Raw genomic sequence first — 15,135 nt, forward strand, 5'->3', positions numbered from 1 at the left:
GGATGACTGGATTTTTCAGGACCCCTTTCTAGCCACTGTGGAAATCTCTGCAGCCTTTTACTCTCCAGCATTAGGAAAAGGAGAGAAAAGAAAGCTGTCTTTTGGAGGAGCATCTGGATCTTTTCCAATGAAAGGAAAAGCTATAAGCAAAACATTCCAATTTCCCTTTTGTTTGCTTAGCATGATATTGCTGGAGTGCATGAGGAGGGTGGGAATGATGGGATCTACATCCTAACAAGATCTAGAGGCCCACATGCCCCCCCCAAGGCCTATTATAAAAGATGGCAAAGAGAAAGTTCCAGGATATCTATGAACTAATGTGTTGCACTCAGTAAGCTGATCTTCACTCAAATCTATGGAGACAGGGATGGGGAGGGGGGTTACCTTCTCCTTCAAATCCACACACCATATTTAGGCTTTAGACTAGTAAGTCAGCCCACATTTGCTAGGGTTAGGGGCACAGGACCTCTTTGAAAGTGAGCATGCTTACTGTGGGTCATCACAACATTCATTCAGACTTTAATTTTGGCTTAATACTTCTAGTGCAGTGGGTACCAACCTTTAGTCCTCTGGGTGTTTTGGACTTCATCTCCCAGAAATCTGAGCCAACTTACCAGTTGTTAGGAATTTTGGGAGCTGAAGTCCAAAACACCTGGAGTACCAAAGATTGGAAACCAATGTTCCAGTGGCTAAGTGGCAGAACAAATGCGGAACCCCAATTAGTCATCTAATAGGATTAGTGATCTGTGTTCTTGCTGACCGTTTTGTCATTTAGTAAAAACAAGTCAACTAATTTTGATCACAACTAAAATGATCAAGGGTCTGGAGAATGACTTAAAAGAGCTGGGCATGTTTAGCCTTCAGAAGAAAAGGCTGAGAAAAGACATGACAGCCATGTATAAATATGTGAAGTCATAGGGAGGAGGGAACAAGCTTGTTTTTTTGCTATCTTGGAGACTAGGATGAGGAACGATGGCTTCAAACTACAGGAAAGGAGATTCCACCTGAACATTAGGAAGAATTTCCTGACTGTGAGAGATGTTCAGCAGTGGAACTCTCTGCCCTGGAGTGTGGTGGAGGCCCCTTCTTTGGAGGCTTTTAAAAAGAGGCTGGATGACCATCTGTCAGGGGTACTTTGAATGTAATTTTCCTGCTTCTTGGCCGAATGGGGTTGGACTGGATGGCTCTTCCAACTCAAGGATTCAATGATTCTATGATTGAGGCTGCAATTTTAAAGACATGAACCCTTTGGGATTTTGCTGTGGTTGTCTAAATTAGGGCTTCTTAAATGTTGCCATTCAAAAATTTGGCCTGAGACATTTTTATGTGACTCTGGGTATATAGGCATATAAAAAGTATAAAAAACAATAATATACTGATCACAAACTAGCTTTTGCAAGGCTTGTTAAAAAGGTTGATTTTTCTTTTTGTGGAGTACAGATGAAACATTTTCTGCAGAGTGCACTGTAAACACCGCACAACAGATTTCTGCAAATATCTAAAACAGCCACAAGGTAATGTTCAGAAAACTTTTACTATTGCAATTTTTGGGGTTCCCAGCATTGAGCAAATGGACCCCATTTGAGGTTAGGACTCAGTTTAAGAAGCAGTAGTTTAAATTACTGCTCCATAAATTACTTTTATCCACAAAGTGAAATTAAATGCAGCTATAAAAGAAAAATAGATATCTCAGAAACAGAAGAGAGAGGAAGAATAATTCCTGCTCCCTGAATCCCTAACTCAAGTCATTTTCACATTTTTGTTTGGATTAACTGAAATAAAAAGGACATCAAGCACATTTAGCTTCACCCTCACATTTTAGTTATATTCTTCAAAATTGTAATGCTCAATAATAAAGACCTTCTGGATACTATCTTGTGCCATTTGCTGTCTCCATAATGAGAATAGCTGAATTGCTTCAAACTTTGTAACTCCAAGTGTGGGAACCTCTTACTACAACAGATTTCATGACTATTTTAGAAATAAAGTAAGTTTATAGAAATATATTTTCTGAAATACTGTCTTAATATATTTGAAATAAAACATAAAGTTGTACATGATTTTACAGCAAGAGTCTCGAATACACTGTACTTTTTCACCACCAAGACTTGCTCACAATATTGTAAGTATCTGGTTTTCTTTCAGTAATATACTTTTTATTTACAATGGCAAGGAAGTTTTAGCAGTCACACAATCTCTACAAATATACACATGTCATAGGTATGTATCCAATACAAATCAGTCGCTAAGTTCTTCCTCATCACTAAAATATGCACTTTTCTTGATCCGTGGTCGTCTTGAATCTGATGTTGAGGTTTCACCTGCAATCTGTATTGCCCTTTGTTGCTCTTCTTCAATTTTAGCTTGCTGTAAGAAAACAAAATTACTTCAGATATGGCCCATAGCCTGATTTCTAAGCCAGAATGTCTGGCGCCAAAAAGACTGTTGCTCTGTTCTAGCTCCTAGAACAAAATCATTGGTTATCATTTCTTTCCTGTGAAGGAAGTCAGCAGCCTGTTTCTCTAGTTTCTACTTGGGGTGTCTGTCTTGTAAACCATACACACATATAGCATTTCTTCTGACATTCCCCTCCCATAAGAGACCACTCTCTTCACATCTTGTGGTATCACCATCCCTTCCCATTTCTTCTGCATGTGGCCAAAAAATTCAGACACATGCAATCAAGTAGTGAAGTATAAAAAGGGATACCCATCTGATTCCAAGAGGAGGGGATACAGTTCAGACCCCTCTAGCCTTGCAGGAACTATAGCATTATGAGTGAACTAGCTGTACATGCTGCTATGGCCCTCAGATAAGAGAAGAATTCCAGTTGAAGCAATAGACAGAAGGGACAGATGGAAGGGACATTGATAGATGTAACAGAAGGTAGATGGATAGAACATAGATAGGTTGGTAGGTAGATAGATACGTAGATGGAGTGATTGATGGATTGAAGGATGGATGGACATACAGACAGACAAAGAGGGTTGGACTGGATGGCCTCTGGGACTCCCTTCCAACTGGTTGACCGTCTGTCGGGAGGGCTTTGATGGTGTCTTCCTTTACTGTAAAATGAGGTTGGACTGGATGGCCTTTGGGGCCCCTTCCTATCCCTATCCCTATGGCATCAAAGGGCCCCTTCCCCGGCGATCCCCCTCTCTCCCTCCCTGGCGTCTTTCCTAGCCACTCGTTGCTGTGGCCTAGCTTGGTGATATGGAAAATATTTGAAAAGTAAACAACTAAATACTTTTTAAATTAAAATACTAACAGTAAAATATTTTAAAGTTAATTAAGCATTTTTAGATTTAAATTTTGTAAAGGTAAACAATTAAATATTTTTAAATTAAAACATTAAAATTAAAACATTAAAATTAAATAATTAAACCAAATAAAATACATTAAATAAAGTATTATGAAATGCAAATATTAAATGTGTATAAATTGTAATATTAAAATTAAAGGAATAATATTAAAATTAAACAATTTTATATTTTATATTTTAAATATTAAAATAAAATAATGTAATGTAAATAATAATTTTTAAAATCAAAATAGGTAAATGAAATACTTTAGAACTAAAGAATTAAATATTTTATAATGAAAATATTAAAATATGTTTAAATTAAACAAATATTTTAAAGTTAAAATATCTAAATGGAGTATTCAAAAGTTAAATATTTTTAAATGAAAATAATTAAATATTTTAAAATTAAATAAGTATTTTATAATTAACATGTTATCAAAAATATTTTGAAAGGGTTATATAAATTTATAGATATATATTGCCAATTATAACATAGCTGTATGGTTTCGTTGGGCCAGTTCAATTTTTTATAGTTCTTTGGGATAGATTTTTATGTGTCATATCATTGACTTAAAGCCTATTATAGTCAATATATTTATTATTTTGGATTATTATTATTATTATTATTATTATTATTATTATTATTATTATGCTATTTGATCCTATATGCTTGGGATGCTATATTTGTAGAATGAATGGTGTCTTCCTGCCTGACATGAATTGGATTGGGGTTTCTGTATTCTGAGCCTGGGTTATCAATGGATCTGCTCTGAGCTTGATTGCTTTTGCTTCCGCAGAGTTTCCTTTCTCCCGAATCCATCCCATCGGCGGTAGATTAGTCGGGTCTGGATAAATCAACTTTGGGGGCAGAGCAGCCTAGGCAGCATGAGGCAGGCCTGCGGGGATGAGGGCTTTTCCTGAACAGAGAGCCTCCTGAACAGAGAGCCTTCGTGGGAGCCTGCTGTGCACGCACACTCGCTGCTGGCCATGCACGTGCACACTTCCCTCCCCCCTCCCTCCCTGAGGCTTATGGTTGGAGTCTTTCAGAGGGGAGAGGGGGGGGGGAGGGAGGGGAAGGGTTTTTTGAGTTTTTGTGAGTGGAGGACATAGCTTGCTTGAGATAGTGTCTAGTGTCCAAATTTGGTGCCAATTGCCCCAGTGGTTTTTGAGTTCTGATGGTATCACAAACGAACATTACATTTTTATTTATATAGATTATTATTAACACATTGAAACTTTTACATTCCACTGAAATAGCATGGCTGAAAACCAAGAGTGGGATTCTTGTGGCCATGGGCAGCATGTATGGCTCTTGTTCCCTCAAACACTCTCTGGGCTTCATACTCCCCAGTTTGGAAGGGGAACTCGCAAACATTTCAACTTGTATATTTCCAGCTTTAAATTGTGTTTCCAAAGGTTTCCTGCTGACAATTTTTTTAAAAAAAAAATCATATAAAATAATCTCATGCAGTAACTAGGAGTGATTTGACATTGCTACTGGTGAATCAAATGGTGACTAGAAGAAGGCACTGAGTTCTGGTTTTAAAATGTGGTAGTAGTCAGCAGCCTTAATTGAACTCTAGTCAAAGGGAACTAGTGATGCATGAGAACTGATGACTTCAGAGGGAACAGCCATCCATGTAAATAGATTCATCCAGTCCAGCAGAGAACAGATAAACATCTTCATGGGGAGAACTCTTTGGCTTTTCATTACAAGCACCAAAGAAAGCAGAGCAACAGTTTGCTCCACATCCTGTTTGCTATTTAAAAACCGAGCACTGAAAAGTACCTGGAAAGCTATAGCTTGACTGAGGCTGTCAAGAGCAGGGTCTTCTCCTTCATCTTCACTCTCTTCTTCATCCTCACTGAACGGTATACAAAAAAGTAGGAAACTCACATTATGCTATGGTCACGTAGCTGTGTCAAATATTGCCTCATACAAAATCATGCACTTACATTTCTTCTTCTGGTTCAGCTATTTTCTTCTTTTTCTTCTTTTCTTTCTTTTTGGGTGGCTCACGTTCTCCTAGCATATTCTTAGGACAAGCATAGCTTAAGTGTCCTGCTTCCTTAAGGAAAGAAAAAACAGTGAACAGAAATCATTAAGAAGTAGAACACCTTGGAGAATTGATATATTACACTTATACTTTATGTGTAATAAAGAACTAAACTGCTATTATTCTCCTTACAAAATCAAGATATAAATACAATATAGTTACAAATTAGTCTTTGGGAGCAACAGTGCAGCATGTAGAAATACTAAAGAAAATCAGTAATAACATAAAAGGAAACTGCAGTACTTACAATAGATTTTGAATTGTTTAAGAGACTAACATTAAAAGTGTGCCAGTGTACAAGGGGTGTGCAAAATTGGGGATAATTTATGAAGTAGATTTTTCCAATAAGAATTACAAAAACCAATCAAGTGACTAGTTAGTAGCCCAAGTGCATACTTTGACAAAACCAATTTGAGCAAAAAACCAATATTACTTATTTCTTCTGTGACACTGTAAATGTACTTACTCCACATTCATAGCACTTTGATTTGTCATAGTAGTTTCGCCTTCGGATGAATTCTGCAGCTCTTCCATTGTCAATAGCAATACTTGCTTTTATTACTCTTCCAAACAGCTAGAAGAAAAAGCGGGAAGCTTACAATACAATCTTAGGCTTCTGAATACCTTGAAACCTTTTTCTTAGAAATGAACTGCCACTTACTTGCTTATTGTTAAGTGCCCGAGAACAGTTCTGTGCCGATTCTTTATCCAAGAACAAAATAAATGCAACCCCTTTACTCCTTCGGGTATCTTTGTCTTTCATAATTGTAACTCTAAAAGACAACCAAGGAACTGAGATGAACAAAGAGCTAGTGCAGTTTCTTAAAGCATCATTCATGATAAAGTTCATCCTGTTATAACTATTTGTATTTCTGAACTATAACAACGTTTACATTACAGATGGCCGGGGGGGGGGGGGGGGAGGCTGTACTGCTCCTGGGCTTTCTGCAAATCACCAAATTTGCCATCACTGCAGTTGCTACCAAACTCATTGAATCATCATAGGAACTGTGCTTCTCTGATCCATCAGCAAGACTCAAGACTTCTCAGGTTGGTAAATATGATGAACAGAACCTTTTCTGAAGTGAACTTATTTACCAAAACACTCAATGGGAGTACATGAGAAGCACTAATAGCTTCCAGCTTCTTGTTCTCTATAAAAATCTAAAGAATTCTGCATACACATCAATGCAAATAAGCCATGTCGATTTGTGAATGACACTCTTAACTCTCCAGGAAAAGCCTTCCCAGAAAAACTACAATCTCTGGCATGCATTAGGATCTGAATGTGAAAAAGAATCCAGGATGATGTTCTGAGATCAAAAGAAATATTGAAGGACTAAATGTATTAAAAAAGAAAAAAATCTCTGGGATAGGAAGAAGGTATGACAGCATATAGTGGTTGGCATCTCTTAAGTGATAAGCATCTCTGGGTCACGGGAACAAGATTGACAAAAAATTTGGGCTCCTTCTTGTTTAAAAATTACAACATAACAAGTCCCCTTCCAGTCTAAAATGACTGAAATGAAAAGACTGGAATAATCAGGAGCACCCACATCACTTTTGGTGCCTGCCAAACATCACCTATTTGAGAAATAATTGTCTAGTGAAATTACTAAGCAAGTTTTCTACCTACAGCCTTGAGTTCTATACTGGGGAAAAGGCCGGATAAATATAAAGCAAAGAAAATACTGAATACCCCCCAAAAAGATCTTAACTTTCAGACTCCACATTTAAACAAAACACAATTCAGAATATCACCATACTCACTTAACCACTTTGCCATATTTGGAAAAAATCTGGAAAAAAAAACACAAATAAAGAATGTAACTGTTTATGATAAAATAAGAATTCAAAGGAGTATTTTCCAGAAAATAAAGAAAAATAAGATTCCCTGTTTATACACATGAAAAGCTAAGTTAAACTCAATAATATTTACATTTACTTACCCTGTATAAGTCATTGTTTGTCAATGAGAAGGGCAAATTAGACACATAAACTGTGCTTTTGCTTGGAGCTAATCCTCCACTCATTTTTTTCCTGCAGAGATAGAAAGCAAAATTGTGAACTTTCATCATAAAGTAGCATCATTTCCAGTTACTGAATTCACACTTTTATAAATTAGCAAACAAATAAAAATCCCAGACAGAAAGCCCTTGGTTTTCTTCAGTTATACTAACAGAGGAGGCATTCTTGTTCATTGTTTCTCAATTCCTCAGTCCCTTTCCAGCCTTGCATCTTATGCATTTGCTTACTTAAGAGATTCAACATTGGAGAAAATCTAAGGATCTGGGAGATAAAAAAGCAGGAATGCTGTAGCCATCATCTCAGAAGCAGATATTTGTAGAGCTCGGTTCCAAAAAGTACCAAATCAAAAAAAATATTGAAAAACAAGTTATGTGGCAGCATATTATTGGTGAGGAGTAGAATATTGTTTACCGGTCAAAACTAACAAAATGTATCCAGTCACTTTGGTACAGGGCATGGAAAATTGCATTCTGAAGCACAATAATGCATATCCTCAGGACTATTTTTCTACTAGTATAAAATTAATTCAGATGCATTTGGTATATTTTGGAAACAAGCTCCACATTTGTCTCCTCCTTTCATAAAACTAAAACACAGGATTATTTTACAAAGCTGAATGATAAGAGATTCCAAATGGAAAGACAGAGAATGATTGAAAGTGGCTATAGCTATAAGACAGCATTCTAAAATGGATATATAGGACATGTTCATGTAGAATAGGCTAATAGCCATGACAGCTATGTGCCAACTCCAGAATGAGAAGCCACATGCCACTGAATAGAAGGGAACATGAGTGGGAGAGGACTCTTATGTCCTCATGTAGAATTCCCAATGGCATATACTTGAACAATATTGAAAAGGGATGTTGGATTATATTGACTTAAACGAGCACTGTTTTTTATCTCAACAACAGAGGGACCATCAAGACAGGGCCTATATTGAGGGAACTCCCGCAATAAAGGAGGGGTTGTCCAGACAACGTTCTGGACAGTCCTGTATTAATTTGCTACAAAGCAGAGAAAACCCTGGTTTACAGCTAATTAATTTGATAGAGCATTTATTCCACGCCTTCTTGGAAGTTGTGGGATAAATCCACTATTTCTGATGTCTGGACTACAGTCCAGATACCATTCCCATGGTTTACCAGGCTAAATAAGCCCAGCAAACTGTGGGAATACCAACCCCTCCCCCAAGCTCCTAGATCCCTTATAAAACTAAGAAAAACTTATGTTGCCTCCATTAGAAGCCCTGATGGGCTCTCCCGGCATGTAGGTAAGACATGCCAGGAGAGTTGGGGGGGGGGGGGGGGAGGAAGCGATTTTCCTCCCCCCCCCCTCGCTCTCCTGGCGTGTCATTTCTACGCTCTGGAAGAGCCCACCGGGGCTTCTAATGGAGGCTACGTACGTTTTTCTTTGTTTTCTAAGGGGTCTGGGGGCTCGGGGGTGTAGGGTCTCCACACATTCTCTCAGGTACTCTAGTCGCGAGAGCACATGTGGACAACCCATTCCAGAAAGCACACGCTTTCTGGGGTGGGTGGGGACAGCCCCCCAAAAACATCCGCATTTTTTTTTAACACGAATGCTTTTGGGATAAAGGGCTGTCTGGAACTGCTCAGAGTTAAATGTGAAAGAGATCTGAGTTACATGTGAAAGAGTCTGAGGGCCCTTCTACACAGCCATATAACCAAGACTATCAAGGGAGATAATCCACAATATTCGCTTTGAACTGGATTATCTGAGTCCATGCTGTTAGATAATCCAGTTCAATGTGGATTTTATACAGCTGTGTGGAAGGGGGCTTAGTGGACAACTAATTGAGCAGCTGCTACAAAAGCCAATGGGATTTTGGGCTGTATCAAAAGTAGTGTCTAGATCGAAGGAAGTCATGGTGACTCTCTATTCTGCTTTGGTCAGGTCTCACCTGGGATGCTGTGTCTAATTTCTTGCACCACAATTCAAGAGGATTACTGTCAAGCTAAACGATATCCAGGGAAGAGCAACTAAAATGATCAAAAGTCTGGAGACCAGGCCATATGAAAAGCAGATTCAAGAGCTGGGTATGTTTAGTCTGCAGAAGAGAATGTTAGAAGGAGACATGATAGACATGTTTAAATATATGAAATGATATCTTAAGGAAGAGGGAGCTTTTCTGCTGCCCTGGAAATTAGGACTCGAGTAAAGGGTTAAATTACAGAAAAGGAGATTCCACCTGAACATTAAGAATTTCCTGATCGTAAGAGCTGTTCAACAGTGGAACTCTCTGCTTCAGAGGGCCCTTCCACACAGGTATATAACCCAGAACATAATAATACAAATAATAATAATGTATTGTCAGAGCCCTCTGCCAATAATGTATTGGCAGAGACCTCACCTCTGAGGATGCTTGCCATAGATGCAGGCGAAACGTCAGGAGAAATGCCTCTAGAACATGGCCATATAGCCCGAAAAAACCCACAAGATCTTAATAATAATAATAATAATAATAATTTTATTTATAACCTGCCCTCTCTTCCTGAAGGGACTCAGGCCGGCTTAGAAAGACAAAAATAGAAATAAACAGCAGTAAAAACAATTTAGACAAGCAATAAAAAATTCACAAATAACACAATCTCAAGGCAGATAATCCACAATATCTGCTTTGAACTGGATTATCTGAGTCCACACTGCCATATAATCCAGTTCAATGTGGATTTTATACAACTGTGTGGAAGGGGGCAGAGTCTGGTGGAAGCTCCTTATTTTGTAGGCTTTTAAACAGAGAGTGGGTGGCCATCCATTGGGGTGCTTTGATGGTGCTGTTTCTGCATGGCAGGGGATTGGACTAGATGGCCCATGTGGTCCCTTCCAACTCTTACAATTCTATGATGGATGCTTCTTCTGTGAAGAAGTGGGAAAGTCACATCTCTGCTGATCATTAAGTATCAAGAGATATGCCTTTCAAGCAAACTTAAGGGTTGACTGCCATTTAACTAAAGGTACAAAGACGGTGATCCTTAAGCTGGTGTAGCAGCATCTTCATATATTTGGCTGGGAAAACCGCACTGAATTCAAGCTCAGCTCTTAAACTACTGAACTGGAGAGGAAGGGATGAGTCAAGGAACCCAGCAAAAGGTGGAAACAAGGCCGGTTCCAATGCACCTCTGACCCCGATAAGTCTCTCAGTCAGAGCCGGACTGGGCCATCGCTCTTGCCTCCGTCTGCAGCCTAGAACTCCGATGCCTGTCGCCTTCTGATGACGAAATGCAAAAGGGTCCATTATTTGTTATTCATTCATTCAGTCATTTCTGACTCTTCGTGACCTCATGGACCAGTCCATGCCAAAGCTCCCTGTCGGCCGCCGCCATCCCCAGCTCCTTCAAGGTCAAGCCAGTCACTTCAAGGATGCCATCCTTCCATCTTGCCCTTGGTCGGCGCCTCTTCCTTTTTCCTTCCATTTTCCCCAGCATCGTCTTCTCATGATGTGGCCAAAGTACTTCATCTTAGCCTCTACTATCCTTCCCTCCAATGAGCAGTCGGGCTTTATTTCCTGAAGTATGGACTGGTTTGATCTTCTCGCAGTCCAAGGCACTCTCCTCCAACACCACAGTTCAAAATAATCTTCCCTCGCTCAGCCTTCCCTATGGTCCAGCTCTCACATCCGTAGGTGACTGTGGGGAATACCATTGCTTTAACTATGCGGATCTTCGTTGCCAGTGTGATGTCTCTACTCTTCACTATTTTATTGAGATTGGACATTGCTCTCCTCCCAAGAAGTAAGTGTCTCCTGATTTCCTGGCTGCAGTCTGCATCTACAGTAATCTTTGCACCTAGAAATACAAAGTCTGTCACTGCTTCCACATTTTCTCCCTCTATTTCCCAGTTGTCAATCATTCTTGTTGCCATAATCTTGGTTTTTTTGATGTTTAGCTGCAACCCAGCTTTTGCGCTTTCTTCTTTCACCTTGATTAGAAGGCTCCTCAGCTCCTCCACGCTTTCGGCCATCAGAGTGGTGTCATCTGCATATCTGAGGTTGTTAATGTTTCTTCTAGCAATTTTTACCCCAACCTTGCATTCGTCAAGCCCTGCAAATCGCACGATGTGTGCTGCATACAAGCTGAATAGGTTGGGTGAGAGTATACAACCCTGCCGTACGCCTTTCCCAACCTTGAACCATTCTGTTGTTCCATGGTCAGTTCTTACTGTTGCTACTTGGTCCTTATACAGATTCCTCAGGAGAGAGATAAGGTGATTTGGTATCCCCATACCACCAAGAACTTATAATAATAATAAAACTTTATTTATACCCCATCTCCCAAGTGCAGCTTACATGAAGCCGAGCCTACAATACATCAAAAAAGCAAGAACAACAATATAAAACAGTTAAAATAAATCTCATAAACAAAATAAACAAAAAACCGATGACAATAGTACATTTAAAACCTATGGCTGGGCCAAATGTAATTTAAAATTTAAAAAATAATGCTGGGTATGAACAAGGAAGGAGAGGTGGGAGCGTACAAGCAATCCTAAGTCGATATAAAGTGCATTTAGAGGACATATTGCTGAGATATGCCACAATTTATTATGATCCACACAGTCAAAGGCTTTAGAATAGTCAATAAAACAGAAATAGATGTTTTTTTTCCTGAAACTCCCTGCCTTTCTCCATTATCCAGCGGATGTTGGCAACTCTAGGGCCCACTACAAGAAAGGCAAAAGTCGGACTCACCTATTAGACGACCATTAGGGTTTCTTTCAAAGGATCGCGACGAACGATAGAACAGAGTTGACAAAAAATATCCAAACAACCACTTAAACGTGCCACAAGTCTATTTCACTTCGTCATCGCCCTACTACAGTGTTACATCCCGCTATTGCTGCCATGGCAACGTCTTGTGGAAATCTGGGGTTTGGCTGAATAATATAAATAACTCCAAAACCACAGGATTGCAGGAAGTTCGAAGTAGAATGTAGTGCTAGGCCAGAATGTAGGGTTTCCCAAACTTCCGGCCTTCCAGTGGCTTTGGACTTCAGCTCCCAGAATCCTGATTCATTAGCCAAGGCAGCTGAGGCTTCTGGGAGTTGAAGTCCCCGTAATTGGAGGCCTAGCGTTGGGAACGCAGTGTTGGTATGTGACAGAGCCCAGCCCTCACTTCCGGCTTCCGGTGCGTGAAGGCCCAGAGCAGGGCCTCGCTGTTCCCGCTTGAATTCCATCTTTATGGTAAGGACAAAGGGGAGGGGATATGAAACGGGACACTTCCGGTGTCGTCAGGCAACGCGCCGGAAGTGGCCTGTTTCCCGACTCCGTGCGGCGCTGGTTTGGACTCGCGGCGGTTGAGTTCGTTGGGAGAAAGAGGCGAGGTTTTGTTTTTTTCTTTAAGTGACGTTGTTTTGGTTCCCTCAGGTCTTTCTCCATTGAGAGCATCAAGCCCCCCTCCACACAGCCATATGGGGAAGAGAGTCTGAGGGCCCTTCCACACAGCTATATAACCCAGAATATCAAGGCAGATAATCCACAAGATCTGCTTTGAACTGGGTTATCTGAGTCCACACTGCCATATATTCCAGTTCAAAGCAGATATTGTGGGATTTGATTCATCTGCGTGGAAGGGACCTTAGGTTTGTATAGACATCTATATGATATGTCAGCATGGATTTCCCCTTCCTTTAGACTTTGGCAAGGAAATGAAGGAAGGCATTGCTCTGTATCAGAGTATTTTCTAATATCTTCTTCCCAAAATCTGAAGATTTTCTTTTGGCCACGGTGCTCCACACTCTTGTTACGCCCGTATAGATTACTCTATGTGGTATTGCCTTTGAAGACTGTTCGGAAGTTTCAGTTCCAACGGGCGGCAGCCAGATTGCTCACCGGAGTGGCGTACAGGGAGCATACCACCCCCTGTTATGTCAGCTCCACTGGCTGCCAGTCTGTAACCGGGCCCAATTCAAAGTGCTGGCTTTGGCCTATAAAGCTCTATACCAGTGGTTCTCAACCTGGGGTCCCCAGATGTTTTTGGCCTACAATTCCCAGAAATCCCAGACAGTTTACTAGCTGGTAGGATTTCTGGGAGTTGAAGGCCAAAAACATCTGGGGGCCCAGGTTGAGAACCACTGCCCTATACGGTTCCGGCCCAGCTTACTTGTCCAAATGTATCTCTCTCTACAATCCACCTCGAAGCTTAAGTTCATTGAGGGAGGCCCTGTTTTTGACCCCACCGCCCTGGCAAGCGTGATCGTCCCCTGGCAAGGGGACGAGAGACAGGGCCTTCTCTGTGGTGGCCATCCATCTGTGGAACATGCTCCCCGCTGAAACCAGGTTGGCCCCTTCCCTCTTGTCCTTTAGAAAAAAGCTTGAATCGTGGCTATGGGACCAGACATTCGAGCAGCAGGTGCAGCATTAAATATGTATACTATTTCTGTGATTGACAATGGAAAGACCTCGGACGATGACTTTGGATGTGGATTTGGTTTTGGATTTGTTAATTGAATGTTTTAATTTATTGTTTAGTGTTTTAATTGTGATTTTATTGCTATTGTTTTCGTAGCATCTAATGCATGCCAGTTGTAAACTGCTCTGAGTCCCCCTTCAGGGGTGAGAAGGGTAGGATATAAATGTCCAAAATAAATAAATAAATAAATATTCAATGTGAGTGGAATTAATAGGCCAAGAATCTCTGGATACAGTGGGCCAAATGTATAGCTAACTATAGATTAGGCATGGACAAACTTGGGCCCTCCAGTTGTTTAGGGCTTCAACTCTGACAATTCCTAACAGCCTCAGACCCCTTCCTTTCCCCCCTCAGTCACTGGAGCAGCTGAGAGGAAAAAAGAAGAGGCCTGAGGCTGTTCGGAATTTTTGGGAGTTGAAGTCCAAAAACACCTGGAGGGCCCAAGTTGCCTAAGCCTGCGATAGATAGATAGATAGACAGACAGACAGACAGACAGATATACGTGGATGTGCAACTAAATGGGGATCTACTTTAGCTGTAGTTCCTTGCTTTCTGTGGCATTTATACCCACAATATATGCAGAGCTGTGTATTTAAATAACTGTCCTGTGTGGATAGCCATCACCAGTATTTCTGTTCTTCAGAGTGAAGGATGTTATTTATTTTGTTTTATACCCCACCCTCTCTCCCTCATTGAGGGACTCGGAATGGTTAATTCTCAGCAGAAATTCGATGCTATAGGAATCTGAGACAATACAAAAACACAAAACATAAATATAAATCACAATTATAAAAAAAATTGACACATTATATAAAACTACAGTACACAATAAAGCAATAATTAAAACCAGCTGTAATTAAAAACCAGCTCCCAACTCGTTACCATAATGTCAAAATCCACTATCCTTTAACGTGCTCATTGTCTTCCCCAAAAGCTTCCCTCCAGAGGAAAGTTTTTATTTTCTTTCTGAAGGAAAGCAGGGAGGGAGCCATTCTGATATCCTGAGTTCCAGAGCCGAAGAGCCACTGCCGGGAAGGCCCTCTCCCTCATACCCAGCAACTGCACCTGTGATGGAGGTTGGACCAAGAGCAGGGCCTCCCCAGCAGATCATAGGGTTCCGGCAGGGTCATATTGGAAGATGCGATCAGACAGATAGCTTGGGCCTGCACCACTCAGGGCTTTTAAGGTAAAAACCAGCACCTTGATTTGTGCCCGGTAGCTGACTGGTAACCAATGGAGCTGCCGCAACAGGGGAGTTGAACGGTCCCTGAATTGTGTTTGATTTAATCAACTTTCCCACACAACTTTTAGCCCAGTTA

At 40.5% G+C, this 15,135-nt stretch overlaps 2 protein-coding genes across 7 annotated transcripts in view; one reads left to right on the forward strand and one right to left on the reverse strand.

Moving 5' to 3' along the window:
- Nucleotides 1-1,517: 1,517 nt before the first annotated feature.
- Nucleotides 1,518-12,540, reverse strand: ZCRB1 (zinc finger CCHC-type and RNA binding motif containing 1). The gene is made up of 8 exons (XM_060777592.2): nt 12,097-12,540; nt 7,311-7,401; nt 7,132-7,160; nt 6,023-6,134; nt 5,828-5,935; nt 5,261-5,373; nt 5,094-5,169; nt 1,518-2,367 (listed from the first exon to the last, which is right to left on the reverse strand). The coding sequence occupies exons 2-8, from the start codon at nt 7,392-7,394 to the stop codon at nt 2,239-2,241; spliced, it is 651 nt and encodes a 216-aa protein (XP_060633575.1). The 5' UTR covers nt 7,395-7,401; nt 12,097-12,540; the 3' UTR covers nt 1,518-2,238.
- A 16-nt stretch (nt 12,541-12,556) lies between these two features.
- PPHLN1 (periphilin 1) overlaps nt 12,557-15,135 on the forward strand; it is a 37,885-nt gene continuing 35,306 nt past the window's right edge. For 4 of the 6 annotated variants that reach the window (XM_060777587.2, XM_060777590.2, XM_060777589.2 and 1 more), the window contains exon 1: nt 12,638-12,723. The gene's annotated coding sequence lies outside the window, so the exon portion shown is untranslated. Of the gene's footprint in view, nt 12,589-12,637; nt 12,729-15,135 lie in introns of those variants that run through there. The other 2 variants (XM_060777588.2, XM_067469079.1) reach the window with 2 other exon arrangements.

The sequence above is a fragment of the Anolis sagrei genome, chromosome 5, assembly GCF_037176765.1.
Source record: "Anolis sagrei isolate rAnoSag1 chromosome 5, rAnoSag1.mat, whole genome shotgun sequence".
Taxonomy (NCBI): Eukaryota; Metazoa; Chordata; class Lepidosauria; order Squamata; family Dactyloidae; genus Anolis; species Anolis sagrei.

Coding starts and splice junctions, on each gene's coding strand:
- ZCRB1 (XM_060777592.2), bottom strand. CDS start 7,394: ATGAGTGGAGGATTAGCTCCAAGCAAAAGCACAGTTTATGTGTCTAAT. Junction 5,374..5,827: donor CAAAGTGCTATGAATGTGGA/GTAAGTACATTT, acceptor TCTTTCCTTAAG/GAAGCAGGACACTTAAGCTA. Junction 5,170..5,260: donor GCTGAACCAGAAGAAGAAAT/GTAAGTGCATGA, acceptor TATACCGTTCAG/TGAGGATGAAGAAGAGAGTG.